At 43.2% G+C, this 21,798-nt stretch overlaps 1 protein-coding gene across 1 annotated transcript in view; it reads right to left on the reverse strand.

Annotated features, from left to right (window-relative positions):
* LOC144791221 (transient receptor potential cation channel subfamily V member 6-like) overlaps window positions 1-21,798 on the reverse strand; it is a 327,745-nt gene that overhangs the window by 229,293 nt on the left and 76,654 nt on the right. The window contains exons 4-6 of the mRNA XM_078665874.1: window positions 18,292-18,377; window positions 17,271-17,393; window positions 7,262-7,399 (exon numbers count right to left, since the gene is read on the reverse strand). Coding sequence (XP_078522000.1) covers window positions 7,262-7,399; window positions 17,271-17,393; window positions 18,292-18,377 — 347 coding nt within the window. The remainder of the gene's footprint in view (window positions 1-7,261; window positions 7,400-17,270; window positions 17,394-18,291; window positions 18,378-21,798) is intronic.

Genomic DNA, 21,798 nt, shown 5'->3' on the forward strand with positions numbered 1-21,798 from the left:
CCGTTTTTTAGCTCATTGCACCATCCCAGTTTCAGAACCTGGCTGTATGCAAATTAGTCTGTCCCTGGCCCAGTGCATCATGGGAACAGGGCAGACCAGACTACAAAAGCCAATTCTTACACTGGGAAGGAAACAAGCTTCCGGGGACCGGTTTCTGGCATTTCAGCCGTCTTCGGCCCGGCTTGCTTGAATCCTGATGGTGCAATGAGCAAGGGACTCACATCTGAGTATACCCTTCCACGCTTAGGGTGGACAAAAATATTTACAACAAGGGGTGGTGATGGACAGAGTCTCTGAATTACGCAGAATACTCTCACCCAGTCAAGAGATCAGAGCTAGATCCAACACCGTTTTTTAGCTCATTGCACCATCCCAGTTTCAGAACCTGGCTGTATGCAAATTAGTCTGTCCCTGGCCCAGTGCATCATGGGAACAGGGCAGACCAGACTACAAAAGCCAATTCGTACACTGGGAAGGAAACAAGCTTCCGGGGACCGGTTTCTGGCATTTCAGCCGTCTTCGGCCCGGCTTGCTTGAATCCTGATGGTGCAATGAGCAAGGGACTCACATCTGAGTATACCCTTCCACGCTTAGGGTGGACAAAAATATTTACAACAAGGGGTGGTGATGGACAGAGTCTCTGAATTACGCAGAATACTCTCACCCAGTCAAGAGATCAGAGCTAGATCCAACACCGTTTTTTAGCTCATTGCACCATCCCAGTTTCAGAACCTGGCTGTATGCAAATTAGTCTGTCCCTGGCCCAGTGCATCATGGGAACAGGGCAGACCAGACTACAAAAGCCAATTCGTACACTGGGAAGGAAACAAGCTTCCGGGGACCGGTTTCTGGCATTTCAGCCGTCTTCGGCCCGGCTTGCTTGAATCCTGATGGTGCAATGAGCAAGGGACTCACATCTGAGTATACCCTTCCACGCTTAGGGTGGACAAAAATATTTACAACAAGGGGTGGTGATGGACAGAGTCTCTGAATTAAGCAGAATACTCTCACCCAGTCAAGAGATCAGGGCTAGATCCAACACCGTTTTTTAGCTCATTGCACCATCCCAGTTTCAGAACCTGGCTGTATGCAAAGTAGTCTGTCCCTGGCCATATTCTCTTTCATGGCATATACCATGTCACTGTGCTCAGAAACATCCTTCTATATTTCCTTTAAGTTGTGTTTTCAAATCAGCCTTAACTAAAATTGATCTCTTATTTGAGCCATTTAAAGACTTGCATCATGAATCCTTTTGTGATTGTGTTGTCTGATAGCAGCATCCTTTAGCGTCACTCGGAGTGGGGGCGAGCCTCCCCCACCACCTATTTCTTAATGTTACAATCTTTCCATCCTCTTTTTTCCCTTCAGACTTGCAAGGAGTGGAACATCTGCCTGTGACACCACTGGTTTTGTCTGGGGACAATAGGTACTGGCAAACCAAACTGAATAATCGTCATTGCATGTTACAGGTATTATGTATAATCGGACACCAGTTAGGATCTGTAGAAAAGGACAAAGGCAAACTAGGATGGAGGCAATGTAAAGGTAATGTGTATTCTTACTGCATTGGTATATACAAAACAGAGCAGTATGGGGTGTGAAGCTCTGGACCTTTGCGAGCAGACTCCCTCTGTTCCAGGCCCACGATCACCACTTCACGAGGGGGTGTCTCAGTTGCTGACCTGCAATTCTGTCCATTTCATAACACAAGCCAATTTAGATGGATAGGGTACTCCGACTGCTCCTACCTGTAGGGCAGGCTTTAGGGTGGTGTGACCGGGGCAGTTACACCTTGTGCTGGACCTCGTGTGGGGGGGGGGTTATTTAAAAATAACTTATGGGTTTTAAAGCACCTGTTGCAGAGTTCCTTGAGTATCCAGCTGTTTCACAGCAACAACAGAAATGTCACGATAACTCTGGTGATTAATGTTACCGCTGGAGATAGATCAGAATTTTGTCTAGTTGCTGTTTGGACGCATCTTGAAGTAGCGCAGAAGGTGTAGCATGCAGGTCACAGAACTGATTTCGAGTGAACTATGGAAGTCCGGTCCTGCAGGCAAGCAAATATCGCGGCATTGAACCCAGAGAACACAGCTTTAAACATAAGCCTTACAATCTTTATTCACCGCGCATATCGCAAACTCAACCAGCAAACTGCAGGCCCGCAACAATCTCGAGGAAGTGCAGAGGTGGCTAAAACAATAACAAACCTATGAAGCTCTATTTCAGTACAACCTGTGTTCTCTGCCCCAGCAATACTATGGAACGCGATCCCGACGACTCGATACTGACTATGGACAAATGACAGCAGCTTCACTGAACTGTTCTTATCTCTTGGGTCTCTGCAATTCTGTGTCTTATTTGTAGTTTTTAGCAACAACATTCATTCTCTTTTTACATTAATAATTGTTTTTCATGACATTATGCTGCTATCTGGTTTTAAAACACACAGTCCTATTACACTTTGGTCATTTTAATCTCTTAGTTTTGTGTACGTATGGTATGTATGTCTTGCTTTTATGATTATATTTTTAATCAAATAAAGTACCATTAATTAATTAACGAGTAGTGGAATAAAAAATGAAATGTCTGGGAGAGAGGGGCATTGTTAGAGGGTGGTAGTGAGAGAATCTGTGGAGAAGGCTGTGGCGTCACAATAGCCCCTGCAGCCCAAGCGGTGTGGGGGAGGAGGCCTCGAGCTCATGGGTGCCCCCTCCATCACTGTGCAGGGGATGCATGCCCATGGACTGAGAGCTCCTGACTGGGTTTGGAGCATGGGGATGCCCCCATGTAATTTGCAGGGGGCCTCATCAAGTTTTGTTACGCCACTGAGTCCCTACTTTTAAAAAGTGGTATAGAGGGGACCCCTGCTGTTGCCGCCTGATATCACTTATTGATTCAACGTCAAAAGTGATGGGCTGGATCTTGCTGGAATGATTGAAGACTTGGGCAGAGGATGAAAATATTCTAACACCAGCCCAATATGGGTGTAGGCACAGGCTGGGAACTACAGACCAGTGCATCTATCTCCATCTCTTGATTACTGATTACGTCCAGATCAAAGAAAGGTGCCGCTATCTCACATTCCTGTGCCTAAGTTCAGCATTCCTGTTTAGCCTTTATATTAATGACCTGTAGACTTATCTGTCAGAGGTAGACACTGACCCACCCAGAACTGGCCACAGAGGTCTGCTACTCTTTATGTGCACCGATGGTTGTGCACTCATGACTAGAACTGGGGTGGGTCTACAAAGGCACTTGGATGGATTTGTGGGGTACATGGATGGACTGGGTCTTCAAACAAACAAGTCCTAATCGTGTACAATGGATTGTGGTCGACCCAAGAGCAAGATGAGAGTGATTCAGATTAGTGATAACAAATTCTAGACATTTCCAACTTTCACCTATCTTGGGATTCCTCTTCGATAATAGGTGCACATGGAAACAACTCATTAAAGTAAGAAGCACACACTTTGAGCTGAATAGGCCTGCCATATTTAGGTTTGCCAAAAAGTTAGGGTCCACTCCTCTTGAGGCAATGCTTAACATCTATAAAGCCAGGTGCATCTTGGCAGAGCAGGTATCTGGGGCCTCTGCAAACCATCATTGCAGACTGGTGAAAACAGTTTCCTGCTTACATTTTTATGCTTCCCCTGGAGTGCACCTGCCATCATATGCCACAAGGACCTAGGCTTAAACTATCTGGGGGACACCATTAAGATAGCCCCTACGCTACTATGGATTTCTATCTGGTGCCTCCCAGAAACATTACTCAATAAAGCAGTGATTACAGATTGTCTGACCCTAGACAAGGTGGATCAAATTCAAAGGTTACAACATGTAAAGAGGCAGTTATACTCAATTGGCTGCCATGTTATTTTCGACAATCCACAGATATTAGAAAGGCAAACTAAAGTACTAGTAAAAAATGAACTATTATCCTTTCTGTCAGCCAATAGAGAAGAGTTGTTGCTTGGCAAGAGGTCGGTAGAGGCTATGGCCTCTCTGAGAACGACCATCACCATAGAACTGTACCTGCATGTCATTCCCAGCTCACAGAAATATTTCCTAGTGAGGTTTAACCTCAGTATGGCCCACTTATGAGTCTCCTATCTATCTCCTATCTATCTCAGACTTACTGCGGTAAAGATATTGCAGCATGCCCGCTTGACTCCAACTTGATCCAATCACAGATGCAGTTTGCCTTTTTTTGTAAACCTTATAGGGACCCTAGAAAAGCTATACTGGTTCAACTGCTTAGCACCCTTAATATCAGACCTTGCAGATCAGCACTATTGTACCTCCAACTTCTACAAACCAAACTCATCACACATACAGTTTGAAAGTTTATTGCAGCCTCTGTTAGAATGTGCAGACTAGTTGGGAAATTAACACTGCGAACTACAACCTATGGCTTCCTGGCAGGAGACCTTACCAACGCTTCATCTTTTTTAGCTTTTGTATAATGTGAAATTTTATATGATGTATTGATACATTCTGCATTTTCATTGATGACATGTTAGTGCCACGATAATCTCTCCCTGTGTCTTAATATTGCTTGTAACCATAGAGAAACTTGAACCACAGGACTTGGGTATCTGCTTAATTGTTGTGTAAAGCAAATTATGCAGAAGGTATTCCACAGACATATACAGTGGCAGGCATAAGTAGTTCTTATTCAGTGGCACTTATGCACTTTAAACTCCTTTGTTACTGTTCCGTCACTTTGGTATCGGTATGGCTCCTAACTGAATTAACATAGGGGCCGATTAGGATGGCGGACGGACTTGCGTCCGTCCGCCACCCTTGAGGAGGAGGGAACGTCCGCAGGGGCTGCGGCGTTCCCTCCGTGCTGATTAGGATGTGACCGCCAGGGTGGCGGTCACATCCTCTATATTTAACATTGCGGCGGGTGCAGCTTCAAGCTGCACCCGCCGCAATGTTAAAAAAGCATGTTTTACATTTACATGCACAAAGCGGCCGGCACCGCACGGTGCCTGCTGCTTTGTGCACGCAAATGCAGGGGGGTACCATAGGTACCCCCCATGTGCACCCCCCACCCCCCATTCACCCAGGGGGCCCGCAACGGGCCCCCAAAGTGAATGCCCGTATGCTTTTCCATGGCGGAAAAGCCGCCGTGGAAAAGCATGTATTCACGAACATCCTAATATGGCGGACGGTGTCTCATAGACACCGCCTGCCATGTTATAGCTTTTCCGCCACGGTCGGAAGCCGACCGCGGCGGAAAAGCGGCGGACGGAATTCCAGACCCACCAGCCATCCTAATTTGGCGGTGGGTCTTTGGAGGCTCCGCAGCGGTTTTTCCGCATCCTCCAGGCCGGCGGACACTTCCGCCGGCCCGGAGGATGCGGAAAAACCGCCATCCTAATCGGCCCCTAAATGTACGGACTCCTTCGAGTCAGTGTAATGATGTGGCACTTGCAGATTCGATTCAACTTTCAATGAGTTCGGTTTTAACTGTTTTTTTCAGTGTAATATATGATGGGCTTTTATGAGTTTTTTTGTTGTAAAACCGAATAAAGACTTTCATAGTCATACTCATAGACATCAAGTGAATGACAACAGGCAGCAATAAATCAAATCTATTAATTTACGACCTTAAGTTAACTGAGACCAGTGAGGAGCTACACTTCCTAAAAACATATTTGAAAAGTCGAAGGGAACAGTAACCTTGAAAATCTTGTTGATTTGTTCCCATATCAGCTTCCAAAAGTGGAAAATAGAAGGACATTCAAACAACATATGTTTTCACCGTTTCCAATAATTGAAGTTCAGAGCAGAAGCCTCCATTATGTGTGCATGGGGTCTGTACCTAGCCTGCACATCTCACTGCAGCAGCTGCATACCTCTTTCCCCGTAATACAAGGTGATGACGTCACAGATACTCCATTACTCGCTCCACTTCCTAACCTGTAGCGTAAATGTTGTTCCATCAGGGCATCCATGACGCGTTACCATGGTTTGGCAGTTCGGGCTGGACTGTTCCCATGAGGCACAGGGTCAGACTGATTTGCATATGGCCATGTCAGAACTGGGGTGGTGGAGTGAGCTAAAGAAGGATGATGGATTAAACCCAGATACGTTGACTGGGGGTGAGTGCTTGCAATGTTCACCACTCCGTCCATCATCCCCTTTGGTTTTGCTTTGTTACCACTCCACCCACACATTCTCAGTCTTGCCTTACTCGCAATAAGGGTCTTCTTGTCGCTGGACTCTGCTGTCCCCTAACACACGACACTACGTTACGCCCTGTTCCGAGGTATACATTTGACCCAGCCTAGTCAAGTAAATTGATTTCTCCTGTTCAATGACTGAGACACACATCACTGAGCACACTGATGCTTCTGTCATGTTAGCACACGGTATCTTGGGTTACACCATCGGATCTTGGTGAAGTTAAACCCACCTGCTGCGGTTTAGGAGTGCCTGCCAGGAATTCTACCGTGGCCAGGACATCCTGTAGCAATAAATCTTATGGAGGCCTCACACCATACATGCACAGATAAGAAGTGAGGGGAATCCAAAATGTGAGGGGAGTGTTCAATGTGAGGGGCAAGCAAGTGCTGCTGCAGCATGGCACCGTCAAAAGGCGGGCAGCGGACAGGGAGGGGAGCTGGAGGTGAGACCAAGAACTTGACAAGGTGGTGGATTATTGAAGTATGGGACAAGAACTACTACCGAGCAACAGTGGCAGCTCACATGTTGCCCTAAGTGGCAGCAGCAATAGTTTCCTATTCATGTGAAGGCCTGATCAAGCTGTCACTTTTTCTTTTGAAAACTTTGTGAGTTTTGCCCGTTGTGAACTTGCAGAATAAAAAATAAATAAATACAGGATGCATGAAGTTGTGAGTTGCCTGACTTTGCAACTTCCAAACATTCCTACACTAACAATGCACTGTAGGAGTGGGGAAGCGAGTCACAGCAGCACCCAAATCTTTACAAAACAAAGCGGAGATCCATTATTTTCCCTTTTCCCCCCCAGTCACCCACACCGAACTCGCTTACCTCCATTGTCATAAATGGGATCACTCCATACTAGTCCTTAATGAGAAGTCTCTATACCACATGTCAAACCTTAAAGTGCATTTGATCTAGACACTTAAACATGGTTAGATGAACTATACTTTAATGTAGCTTTCAGCAACATTTATATTATGCAGACATGAACAATCTCACCAACAGACTACACACATATGTGCTACTGAGGGAACACAGTACAATATTTGAATAGAAGTCTTACCATAATAGCATACACTTTCTTTACCGGGCATAAAACATGTACCAGAGGCCTGTGCATGGACATCAGCACCACGGTCTAGTAATTTATTCACAGTCTCTAGATCATGCTTTAGGATAGCAATATGGAGGGCAGTTTCACCTGGAACATATAAACATGTTTAGTTACTTCCACTTCCATGTTGCAAGTACGCATTTAAGGACACAATAACGTGTAATGGAATGGCACAGGTTGCGCGTCACACAGATCAGACTCCTAAATGATTTTCCATGTTGCAATTATTTAAGTCATCAGTGTGTGCCATGTCTGATTTTACTGCCCATTTTCTGAAAAGTGAAGTCGGTATGATAGCAAACAAACTTTCAGGAACTGGGTTATCACATAAACAGTTGACACATTTTTTTCCAGGGCGCCCAAAGCAGTAATGGCTGGTGTTGTCGTAGTTAGCGGATGGGGAGGGAGGAGTTGTCAGGGAATAACGAACAATAAATCATAAAAAAAAAATATTTAAAAAAAAAAATTACTTGCAGCCGGCAGCTTTGCGCTCTTCTGCTCCTCTGCATGCACAGGCTCCCAGACCCCACTGCGGCCAATCCTGAGGCTGCTCTCATGCGGCTGGAAGCAGCATCAGAATTGGCTTGAGTGCTCTGAATTTGTGCTCCCAGTGCAACACAGCTCTGCTGAAGACAGCTTCAGTGCGCATGACGGTTTGGCCGGCCTGAGACGACTGGCCAACCCATCATGCGCACTGATCACAGTGCACTTACCACTCCTCCTACAGCCTGTCATCCCCATGGCCTGCCCCTAAAGACTGCTACACAGAGTCAAGAGTAAACAAATGTTTCCCTGTGTTGAACGTGGACAGAAACAAAAACAGATTAACGCTTGTAAAGTCTCTGATAAAGAAAGGGCAATCAAGGGTACCTGGTATAGCATTGCCCTGGAGAAAGGTTACAGACTTGGAAAAATGCACAAAATATGGTACTTTGAACAGACCATGACCAAGCTCTTTTCTGAGTATATTAACTTATTTCTCAGAGAAGAGCCAGAAACTCGTCTGGCTTTCCAGAATGGTATATTAGGCCACAAAGTAAAAATATATTGACAATTACTATGCTCACGAGGGTATACAGATAAGATCAGAACACTTTGAAGTCAATCCCGCCAGATGGCAGTTAGCTAAACTCTGCCTCAATTCTCTATGGGGAAAATGTGCCCAACGAACAAACTTGTCTAACACTAATATCACATTTCATGATGAACTGTATACATATCTTTTTGGCTTGTGTTACGAGGTGTTCAGCTGCGAGTTTATTGATGATGAAACCACGTCTTTGTGCTGGAAGTACACAAAAGAGTATCCAACAACTCGTGACAATATAAACATTTTTATAGTGTGCTTCACAACAGCGCACACTCGCTTGGAGCTTTGGAGTTTCCTGGATAAGCTTCAAGACAGATTGCTGTATCATGCTACAGACTCTGGTATTTTTGTGAGCAAGCCCAGGGATTCAGCTTGGGGATTATTTGGGGGATATGACTAGCGAGCTAGAACCTAAAAAACACATAGTAGAGTATGATTCTTCAGGTCCAAAGACTTATGCTTTTCAAAGCTAAAAAAATTCTGTATTTATTAAAGTCAAAGGTATCACTGTAAATGTTGTTACTACCATCAAAATATTTTTTTTGACAGGATCGGGTGAATGAATATTGCGCAGGCAGTGACCGACAAAATGCTAAAACTATTATAGTCCATCAACCTAGCATTGTCAGGTCCAAAAAACAGTGGGAAATTACAACCACTCCTTTGCATGAAAACGGTGCACATTGTATTATAGTTAAGGGTACTGATTGACGACCACAAAACACTGTCCTACGGGTATTGAGAGGCATAATCTCCTAGGTCTGGCTAAGGACACCAGGCTGCAGCACCTGTTCTCATGCAAATTACCAGGCTCTTCAAATCGCGGTAAAAGCTATTTTATGAAGAAGCTATGAGAAAATGCTCCTAGTGTTTAAAACACATACTCCGACCAACATTGTATGGCAGTATTCATGTTGGCAAGATCTTTATACAGAACTTTTCCAAAACTTCCCACACATTAAATTTATAGAAGGCATACTGGATAGTCTGAACAATGACGAATTGCTACCCCCGAGCCGCATCAACGTACTAATTGTAGATGATCTCATGAGCGAAGACGGCGATCACCCGGAGATGGAGAAAGCCTCAACTCAATATTCTCACCATCACAATCTAAGCATGTTACATAGTGCAGAATTTGTTTTAAAAAGGTAAGAGCAGTAGCTCTAGAGCACTCAATGCCTCTTATCTGATTTTATTTTAATAAAAAACTGTGACAAACAGTAGATATCCATTATAGCTAAACAATTGTACCTCAGAAACACAAAGATTTGCTTGGAAGCCTTTAACAATGCTACTGAGAAGCCCCATGGTTATATTCTGTTAGATTTAAAAACAAACACTCTAGAAGACTACAGTCTGTGTACAGGTATTTGTCCACCCTACCTCCCTATTGCTTATATGCTTAAAACCAAACCTAATACCTATAAAAATAATCGCTAGACATCAATAACATTTTCTTTCTAGAACTTATAGTAAAAGGTGTCAACCATGTCAGCGTGTCTACATTGAAATCTGGCCCCTTCTAAAAATGCTAGTCACAGCCAGTCCCCAACAAAGAAAGGCCATCCTGTGTTCGACTTTTGATACTTTGGTGGCTGGAATTTCAGAGATCACACACACACCCAAAAAGGCAATGTCCCTATATCAGAGCATCTAAGTTTTAAAAAAGCTTAGAAGCCTCACCGAGAAGCTCAGTAATAAATGTGTGTTCCTAATTTCTAAAAAGAAATTGGTGAGACAATCAGGAAGGTTTATAGGCTCTTTGCTGAGCATTGCAATTCCTTTAATCACCAGCCCATTAAACTCAAACTAACTGTTGGAGTTCGCCCAAAATATGTACCTGGTACCACAACTTCAGCTAGAATAGTTGGAGTCAACTGCTAACGTTGAATAGGACATTAGGAAAAAGGAAATAGCACTCGGTTTGCCTAGATTTTTGCTATTTTGAATTGCACCAACTTAAAACCTCACAACAAAGCCACCTTGTATTCAAACCCTCTTCAAAACTTTCAAAAATATTGCTGGCAACGTCTGGATGAAAGAAAGAAATTGACTCTATAAACTCCGGACTCTGACAGTCCCCAGTCACCAGAGCCTCAAGAACCACGCCCGATCGCAGACCCCTTTGTTGAAGATCTTTAAAAAATATATATGTCAAAGGTACAGAGGCGCCACCCAAATGTTGCTAAGTAAAATGACCGCTGCTAAAGATATTACCTCCTGGAACTAGAAAGGTGAATTTCTCTGCAGAGGTAATCCCTTTGTGGGGTCCCACATGTACAACCTAGTCAAAGGCCTCACCCACCTCAAACTTAATCCGGGCAGGCAGCACGTCAGGGATGGAAGCAGTTTCTGTGTGCCTCTGCAGAACGCAAAATTCCTTCTATGCTTGTAGGTAATGTTGAACACCGGCAACAACTTGAAAGCTTAAAAGATCTGGCAATGCGCCTCCAAGGACCCCGCTACCTGTTGTTTATCACCCCTGCACCAAAGTCGCCCACATCATCTTGCTATCCCCAGCTGTCTCCTGAAAGGAGCACAGAGCCTCTACCTCTGGAGCCTAAAAAGTCTTTTTTTTTCCAGAATGAAGAGGTGGTTACCTGGCTAAAGCATCTTTTGAAATGTGTCTTGCACATCTGTTTATTTAGCACCTGTGTATAGGTTTGTATAGATACCTTACTTACCGTTTACATTTTTTATTTCTGTAGTAAATGTTAAGTGTCCTTGTAGTATGAAAACTGGTTTGTAAATAAAACTCTTTTTTAACTTTTGCCATTTCTTTAATATCTAAAGCATGTTATTTTTAAAGTTTCAATGGGTATATTTAAATGGAAATAAACCGCACCAGGTGTTCAGATTTAACAGAATGGGCACCTCACACATGATTACATTTTTGACAAACTGTGAAAGGTGATTTAGCCATGCTTGTTGTAGACCTTGTGTTTTCTTTCATATATTTCAAAACAAGACAGTCGTTGTTAGCAAGGTCGCTCAAATATAGATTTTAGAAATTTCTAATCGTAATACCCGCGGACATTTTACTAATAACATATATACAATGCTCACTGCAAGTAATGGACAGAGTATCCTGTACCTGTATTTTGTTGTACTTTACCCTTTTACCATCTTTTTTCAAATATGTAAGTGTAGGTTTTGTATAGATATGGTGCGAGGGGAAGGCAGCGGTGCTGTCAAACCCCATAACCGTGTCTTTATCCAAAAACAGACCTGCCAATGAGTTCCTTCCTTATACTGTGGATCTGTGTTAAACATAAGCACGCTAGGCCCTTCTATTCCAATTTCATCTGGCAACCTATCAATTTAAAATGCTCCTAAAAAATATTTCTTGGCGTATCTATGTCAGCTTAAGAAATAAAAAATCTGAAAGGTGCCCATTATACAATATTTTAAAGATGATCAATCAAAATCTGGTGGGTATGAATGATTTGGATTATGCTGTCAAACACTATGAATACAGCCATATTCACATTCGCCACCAGGGTTGCTAAAAAGGTACTTCAACATTTAGATTTCCATTTTTTATCAGCTTGTACTGGTCGCCGTCTTCCATATCCGGGCTGAAATCAAATGCCAACAGCGTGAACCCCTGTTTATAACCTTATCTCGACATGACAACTCCAGGGTCCCTCAGGTGTTTTCCTGTTATTGAAACCAGTGCTAGATATTCCCTAACAAAATTATTGTCTTCAAAGCTGGGTTTTTATGATTTTGCATGAATCACAGCGCCCTCCTGGAACCACGCCTTGTAGATAATGTCGTAATTTTTTTAATTGAAAGGGTTAGCTGTGTACAGGCCGCTAAAGGCCATGTTATCGACAATCCCTATGATAGTGAGTTTCAGTAGTTGTCCTAAAAATAAATGTTCTTGTTGGGTTTACGTCCTCCTTGCGGGTATGCTGAAATCTTCAAATCTACTCTTTCAGCACCATACTTGACATTCGATAGCTGTAAAACATCTGCGTGTGCCAATCTGGCGCTGAGTGACACTTTCACTCTCTTTACAAATAAACTAGCGTATAACAAGTTTGTACCACTCCACGTCACCGCTCATGAGACAGAACGGGTCTTTGTTGTGGGTAAGTTTGATCTTAAGATCGATACCATTGATGAGCAGCTTATCTTGGGAAAAAAGGTTGGAATGTAAACGGCCAAGGAGGGGAACCTGTTTACTTTCGGCTTGAAACTAGTTCTCTTTACAAAGCCTTTATTGGGACCGTCCAACGCTTCAAAATGTGCATATGCATCTTGGAGAAGAGCCCTGCTGAAAGCTGTGTGTCTAGGGCGCCACAGCTGTACCTAAGAATACTCTGGATGTAGGCTTTGTAGGCGTACATGTTATCACTTTGCGTGGTACGACTATCACCACGGGTAATGCCTACTTGGTTGAACATGGTTGCTATGGGTTAAGCAAATGTTGCCACTTCAGCATTATCATCTAGGCTGGCCCCATTATCTTTTGTAATTTTACCGACCAGCTGTAGCAGAGTTTTGTTCAGATACAAATACATGTCGGTTGACTCTTACACAAAATACTCTATCGTAACGAGCAGCGTTAAAGCGGGTAGAGGTGAGACTTCCATGAAAAAGCTACTTTCAATGATGGTTTGTGATGGATTGAGAGGAAATAGTTCTAGGTCAGATTTGGCACATTCTCTGGAGGTGCATTGCACAAAGGCTATGGCTGCTGCTGTTGAGTTAAAAAAAATATTTACTCTGGCTGTTGTTTTCTTGTTCTTTGAGGCTCCAGTCTGGCTTGCAGACCTTCTTTGAAGCGCATCTTCATCTCCATAAAAATAGGGAGTGGGCGGACCCCTCTGCCTTGATGTTTTTCACTTCCTTTTAGCACCAACGTTACACCTGTACACAAGCCCTGCTCCATCTGGGTGTTGTTTGTTCATTTGTTCAGCTTCCGCCGACATCACAGACCCTATCTGCCTTTGACACTGTATCGCATAGGATTTTGCTCCGTCGTTTACAAGAGATAGGCATTAGACATGCTGCTCTAAATTGGGTTGTATCTTTTCTATCAGATAGATCCTTTCAAGTGATTTCCCTCCATATGGCTCTCAGGTTCACACTGCATGTCATGGGATCCCACAGCATTCAGATTTAAGCCCTAAGTTAGTCAAAATATACATACAACCCCTAGCTGGAGTTGCAAAAAGTAGGGGTCTTTCCCAGTTCTCCTATGCTGATGATACTCAGCTTGTGATCTCTCTAACAACTCGAACCAAACAAAGCCAAGTTCAAGAATGATATGATGGCCACCCCGAACTGGATGGCAGCCAACTGCTTGCAGCTGAATACTAACAAATCCGAGATTCTTCTCCTAGGAAGAGACACTCATTTATGGAGTTATCGCTGGTGGCCCACTGCGCTGGGAGTCCCCCTACCATCTAAGGAAATTGTAGAAAATCTGGGTGTCTGGGTTGACTGTACTCTAACCTTTCAGGCACAGATGAAATCAGTGGCTGGTGTTTGTTTCAGACTCCTACGCAGTCTTAAGCCACTACTTGGGTTCTTTGATGCTCAAACACACCAGACCATTATCCAGTCTACCATACTCTCTAGACTGGATTATTGTAATTCCTGTACATGGGTGCCAATAAATCCGGTATTAATCATCTTCAGAGGACACAGAATGCTGTGGCCCGGACTCTTTACGCCCTCCCTCAATTCTGCTCTATCTCCAAATTCATACCTAATTTGCATTGGCTTCCCGTAGAGAAGAGAATTCAATTTAAGACATTGTGCATCTCATAAAATTCTTCATGCTCAAGCCCCTTCCATTTTAGCTAATCTTCTTATCCTTTACATTTCTAAACACGCTCTTCTCACCAACATCCGGCACGTGTTTCTCATGTTAGAAGAGCACGGGCTGGAGTTTGGTCATTCCGTGCCTGAGCTTCTTCTCTCTGGAACCCCTTTCCATGCACTATTAGGTGCATTCAGAATCATGGGGCTTTCAGGAAGGCAGTAAAGACTTGGCTTTTTCCTGAATAATCCACCTGCCTTGATATCCTTCACGGTCTGGTGATTCTGGAATTAGCTCTAGGACACCCCATTGCTGGGCAGCCATGCGCTCTACAAATCAGATAACATAACATGTACAGGACGAGTAGACACTTGTGAGCCTCCTGCTGACGGTCATTGCTTTTATGTCTGTGACAGAGAGCTTAAAAGACACGTTTGAGACAGGTGTTCACAACACAGGCTGCAAAACCTTCAACAAGCCATTTGTCCTCGAAGGGTAGGACCGGGGCTTCCTTTTCAAAATCAGCAATATTATGGATACAGGCACATTTCTTACATGGTTCTCTGTTTTGACTTGTGAAACTTTCAATCTGTTTTGAACAGCATAAGCAGTAAACATTAACGGCATTAACCAGCAGTGGTGGCTACCACTACTCTTTTTGATGATGCTTTCTGTGCTTCAAAAAGGAAAGAATGGCAATCTATTATTTGACATTCAACATGTATGTGCATGCAGTTTAAAGAAGCAAAATTAAATCTTTTACTCACTTCTGAGCACATTGCTTGTTCAAAAACACCTTTGAGGTCTTGAGAGTTATTCAGATACAGCGACTATTAACCACCGTCGGAGCTTGCTCCTGGCTTTCGCATGGTGACAACATCAGAAGACCCCATATCTTCATACACAGGCGAATTAGGAGTTGTTACAGATCCTTCTGCTTCATCCATCTCAGCAAAATTGCTTTGAGCCAATGCCTCGTTGGAGCCACTCTGCTGCTGGATCTCCTAACAGCGGATATCAGTTGTGGCAAACCGTTGAGGCTAAGGTCGCCAAACCTCCGGCACAACTCCTCATTAAAACCTGTGACATCATGACCAGCATCTTTAGAACTGGTCTGCGGCAAAGCTTGGGCCATTGGCATAGGTGTCATGCTGAGGTAAAATGTATCAATGGTGTTCACTCTAATTGTATCAGGCATCTGTTTGGTGAAGTAGTTCTACCTCTCCATAAGGGCGATGGGGTCTCTTTCCAGGAGGACAGCAGGGGTCTGACAGCTGCTGCACAGGGAGCTCTTATATGTATTCCCTATACCAAAAGGGGGCATTCTCCTCTACATTACATCCTAGTCACATGTTCTTCAGGGGGTCGCAACAAGCTCGAGCATGTTTAGACAGCAAAAGGGCGCGTCCGCCCCTAAATCACATCTTAGTCACATGGTCTTCAGGGGGTCAGCTGACTAAAGTGGTGTCACAACCAGGGTCACGTGCTCTTCAAGGTCAGGATTCACTTGTGGCGTCACCGCCGTCATGTGACCATTCAGCCTGGCTAAGGTGGTGGCACACCCCATGCAACCACACCACAGGTCACGTGACTAAGGTGATGTCGCACCCACATAATCATACCACAGATCATGCGACTAAGGTGATGTTACACCCCACATAACCAGCCCACAGGTCACATGACCCTCACAGTCATGTGGCCCAGATATGATGTCACATCTGGAGCGGGCCCCCTGGGGCCCGGAAGTCCCAGCTGCATAAGTGACATCACTTCCGGGCCGGGATAACTGTCACTCTTAGTTTGATGAAAGGCGCCATTTCCTCCTACTAGGACAAATTCAAAGATTATTTCTGGGGCAAGGAGGTCCAGCAATGCTAGGTGGGTAGCCTGACGGGCAGATTCCTCGACCACAAAGCAGGCCGGGCCTATGAGAACTCATTTGACAAGATACTGGGTCCCCTACCAAAGCAGCTGTATATAAAATTCAGATATGGCTCCCTATCCATTTACAGCTATACCATCCCTGGGGTTGCAACCAGGGCCTGTCTGCCATTTGCTCCTCTTGTTGGCTTGACCCGGAGAAAATACACCATTTTCTTTTATTTAGCAGGATGTAAAAGCTCTCTCTGAAAAATTGGTTAGTATCACTGTGTACACTATTCAGGATCAGGCAATATGAAGTGGTCCAGATAATTTTGTAGTCAGATACCAGGAAAGCAGTTGTAGTTGCCAAATACCTACATACTGCATGGCTGCTACGGAAACGTTATTTGGGGAGTCTTCAGGTAACCCTTGGACCATCACCAGGAATTCGCTGAAGGCCTGGAGGACAACCTTCAGTGCATATAAGTGTGCTAGTCTCTTTCCTATATGATCCATACTCCAATGTAAAACCATGCACTTGAGATTAATTTTATTTTGAATGGTCGGTTTATATCTTTAAACTTTGCGCTCATCTCCATCCTATGTGTATCCCCTTTGTTTATTGATGAACTGGATGATCTTCTTGTGCCCCTTTAACCAGCTACTGTGCCTTATAATATGTGTGTGTCTTCCTCTGAGTCACACTTAACATGCATCACCATGCAGTATAAGAAATGCACTCTGAGTGAATAGTTGTCATAAATGGCTGTTTTAATATAATCCATGTCTGGCTGCTACCTAAAAGGTTTAAAAGGTGATTTGATTTTAATTTTTTTAAATATGTTTTGGTTTTAAGGATCAGTTTCCTGAAATAATCATCTCACATGATAACTGTAATTGCACTGTGCTTTTTAAATTCTCTTTATCCAGCTAGTGCTAAAAGATATCCCAATTTGAAATTCCTAGACCCCTCCAGGTGACATTGCGGACCCCTTTTAGAGCCCATTCGAGCTTTATTTATTTTTTTAGGTTTTTGTCACTTTGATTTAGTTCTCGTAGGAGGGCACCTTTGGTGCCAAACGGGGTATCTACATTTTAAGCCTATTTGATACAAATTGTAACGTCTTGTCTTTTAACTCCTAATCACGTTCTATGTGTTTCTCAAATATGTACTGTGCACTTTTATGGTTCAGATGAACTGAAATAAAGTTATTTGATGATAATACCTCTATATATGTCACAGTCCATTGGTTCATTAATTAAAGAAGGCACCATGTCCATAATTACTTCTGCAACTTCCAAGTTGTTGTTAAGTAGAGCAATGTGCAGAATAGTTTCTCCCAGGCTCCCTGTAAGGAAATAAACAGGTAATGAGAAACCTACTCACTTGATCCATCGTGCAATTACAAACATTTTTCACAATCACCAATTAAAATAGTTATAGAATTAAAGCCAATGAAAATTATAAGAGCATAACGTGAATGAATGAATAAATGAATAGCCAAGTGTGCTGCCTGTGGACACTCATCCAATCTATTACCTGCTACATGCCATGTAGAAGTGGTTGGTGAGGTAAACAACCTTGACCCCGCATCCATCAACCGGCATGTTGTTACAACTACCGCGTCGTAATAACGCATACCATTACCCCACAAGTCATAACAACGACTTGCGGAGGGGACAGAAGGTGTTAGATTTAAAATCCAACACCTTCCCTACTTTCCGCACAGACTGGAGTTGATATAGTAAATTATACTATTCCAACATCTAGCGCCCCCCTCCGCAAGTCGTTGTTACGACTTGCGGGGTAATGGTATGCATTGTTACAACGCGGTCATTATAACGACGCATTGTAACAACATGCAGGGAACGGGATCCGGGGTCAAGAGGCATATTCGTGTAAAGAACATGTGTCCAGGTGGGCTAAGGATAGGATGAAATTACACGTGCTGACTTTGGTCACGAGGGCAAATCCTTTAATCCTGATATACATTGGCATATGCTTAATGGGACCCGGTGGTCAAATTAAATTGTCCCATGCACTGTGCAGTATTATTTTAATCATACAGACACTGATACATGTGCATATATATGATTTATCTTTGTGCCTAAGGCAGGGGTTAATTCACATGTACTTCTAATGCTTCTAACTTTGAATGCTAGTACAAATGCTGCACCTCCTCACATACTGTCATCTCTGTGAATTATTTGCAGACTTATCATTTACTCTAATGGTAATCGATTTACCTTTTACAAAAGGATCCAATTTTTCACTTTGCAATAATGACCGCATTCCAGTAGCCTCATTAGTTCTTGCAGCTTTAAATAAAATACTGTCAATGAAAAGCATAACACATTACACAGGGGCATTTAAGATCATAAACATTAAACACACAGGAAATGATGTCATGAACTATCATAAGTTAAATGGACAGATGCTGCTTGGATGCAAGCGCCCTAGATTCCCTGAATAGTTTTCAGATTATCTTCAGGACTTCTAGCTGAAGTTAAAGCATGTACTACTCAATAAAAGTGTTCCTTTTAAAGCTATTATAATATACATTGGTATGCATATGAAAATCTTGAGGTAATATACAATCTGTTATACATTTCCTCCAAACAAAAATAACCGACCCTGAAGTGCGAAGCAATCGTACTTGAAGCTTGTGGTCTATAAACTTCTGAAATACACTGGGTCTCTAAAACAGTCTCACATTATTGAGTCCTTTGGGGAATTGTACTTCTGGCTCGAATAAATGTTCCTTAATAAAGTGAAGACTTTTTTATATTCTATTTTTTTCAGAGAAGATGAGGCTTAAGGGCCAGAGCTGCCGACCATGGGATTGTGGAATACGGTTTGGGTACAGGCAGTAGCGGCTGCTCCCAGACAGGGGTGGTGCGGCAGAGGGGTGGGGAGGGAGGAGGAATGCAATAAAAAAAGACTTGCCTTTAACGGCAGGCTGCCGCCTCTCCTGCGTCCTCCATCCTCCATCCTCCATATCTACCTGTCCCGGCCAGCGGCAGCAGGAAGCAACCGGGCAGACAGGCTCCCCTGAGTCAATCACAATTCTGCAATGTAGCGTTGTGATTGGTCTGAGCGCTGTGGATTGGTGCTCGGACTAGAACAGGGAGCCTCTGCATCTTCCTGACCAGGCTGTGTAGTGGAGCCTGGTAGGAACATGCAAAATGCACATGAACTGTTTGGTCGGCCCAAGAGGGTCAGCCAAAGAGTTTATAGGCACTTAGGCAGGGCACACCACTCCTCCCCTGCTCTGGCCAGACCCACCCCACTACTGACTGAAGTGGGGAAAATAAACTGATAATAATGATTCGTTATTATCATTCTATTTTTGCTCTTGAGCAGTGGGGCGACGTCCTCTGCCTTAGCGGAAGAGCCACCACTGAGTACAGGTGTCAGCTCCACATCTTGTGAAACTGGGCAAATCACTTAATCTAAACAATAGGAGAAGGACCTGCACAGCTGGTGATTCTGAATCTAATCCAAAGTGAGACTTTGTAGCGTGCCAGCAGGGTCGGACGCTGTCTGTACCTTCCAGCGAGAGTCTAAACTAGTACAAAGCTCCCCCCAATTGGAAGGAGGCACCCTGTTGCACAGCTTGAAAATTAGACAAGTTTGTCTATCAATTGTTCATCCAAATTAATTCCACCTCATATTGGGGTTCCAAAAGTATTTAATACTTCATCAAAGGTTCAACAAAACTCAAAGTTCTGGTTATATATCCAACATCAACATAATCCCGTCATATTCCATCCCCAATGCATTTCGGGCTGATGAGAAAGCCCTTCCTCAGGGGACAACTCTACAAAAAAGGAACAAATCATCATATCACTATGTATGTCATGGATGGTATCTGTACAATCATCTGTTTGCATCATTGCATTCACTTAATCTCCCATGTGTAAAAAAAACGAACCTGACTTCAAGTATTGTAATCTGAGGTTGTATGACAGAGGCACACATGGCTAAGTCACGAGTGCCTCTACAACAGTGCCCCAATAATGAATGCGTATGAACAATGCATTCCTTTACCACTCATGCCTTTACCAAGCAATTTCATGGTAAAGCGTAAGAATAAAAAAACAAGGTTTTCTAATGCCTTTGAAGAGTCTGCTACCATTATCCATGCTCAAAAAAGTAGAAGAGTCAATGAAGCCCGTTCCTCTGTTATGTCGGAAATTTGAGTCCCCAAAAGTAAATAGTATGTTCCCTTATCCTATTAGATCAGAATTATCAATTTTAAGCTGCCACTGGCAGGAGAAGGAGCTTACGGATATGGGGATAACTGTCCATAATAATTGTGGTGGTTTGACATGGGAATAGTGAAGGATGGCGCTGGGGATGGGATTGTCTAATAGGTGAGTACAGATATAGAGGATAATTAAGTTCCCCAAGAGGCTGGGTGGATCTCTGAAAGATTTCCCCCAGTCTCCTCTGATCTCAAACATGTGAGGACTGTCAATGGGGAGGCCAATTTGTTTTTCCACCAGCCCAAATGCTTAAATCGGGAGCTGGGCCAAGGCAGAGTAGTAATCTAGCTGAAAGACTTAGGTCTGGCCATTTTTCTAATACCTTGAATTTTGACTCTCTGTTTGATAGTGAAATGGACCGCTTCATCCTGAAGCTCTTTTTAGATTTGGAGGATTTGTGCCTGGTATCAAGTAGAGAATATTGATTGATTTTCTTAGATTCCCTAAGCACACTTCCGAGTTCTAGAGTCACATTTAGTTCTAGGTTTGCAGTGATGCTAATCCTGGCTAATGTGGCCTATTTATGGAACAAAGGTATTGATGTTTTTCTGTTTGAAGAGATAATGGATGCTAAGTTAGATAGTCACAAGGTGGGCATTCAGGGCCCCATTAGAGATGTATGCAATAGTAGGGGGGTTGTAAATCCAAAGGATATCATAATCTCTATTGGTATAGTTACGGGGAGGAGAGTGATAAATATTGTGGGACATGAGGACCAGATGGTCAGCTAATCTTCAAAGGTAGGTGAGTTAGTTCCCTGGAGCTGGGCAGCAGGTGCACCGAATGCTTCCAAAGAAAACATAATAATTTCAATTTTGCAGAGGTAGCCCGTAAGTAAAATTCTTTCCTGGAATATGGTGGGTTTAGGACAGGCTTATTCCAAGCTAAACATTTTAATGTGCTTTTCACTCAATAATAATTTGCTTACAGGAAACTGGGATTTGTTCCAATTTTAAATATGAAAATTATTTAATATTTTGGTGTGCAGCAAAACCTAAGGTAAAAGGTCATCCCAGCGGAGGTATAGCTATTTTACTTAGTAGCAGTACAAATTGGAATCCTTTGGAGTTTGTCCATCCCTCAAATCTTTGTATTTGTATAAAGTTAGCCCCGTGCAATACAAGGATCGTAATAATCTTTTCTTCTGGTAAATGTTTATATTCCCCGAGAAGTCACTGACTCTTTAGTTGAGTCTATGTTTTCTTTTGTGAATTGTATTAGCATCGCAGAATAATGCACACAGATAATTATGGTGGCAGATTTTAATTCTAAAATCTTGCATTGTTCCTCTTTGACCTTTGGAAACCTGAAGTAGGATGAGGTGTGGAGTATCCCAGAGGCAATTTTACCTGGTAATATTAGATCAGACAGGTGGGGTCTATGCTTTTTGAATTTTATAACAAATTACCTTGTTGATTTAAATGGCAGATTCCCAAAGGATTTTCCGCTCCTCTAGAGGGCAATAATTAATTGATTATATGGTGG

The sequence above is a fragment of the Lissotriton helveticus genome, chromosome 11, assembly GCF_964261635.1.
Source record: "Lissotriton helveticus chromosome 11, aLisHel1.1, whole genome shotgun sequence".
Lineage (NCBI taxonomy): Eukaryota > Metazoa > Chordata > Amphibia > Caudata > Salamandridae > Lissotriton > Lissotriton helveticus.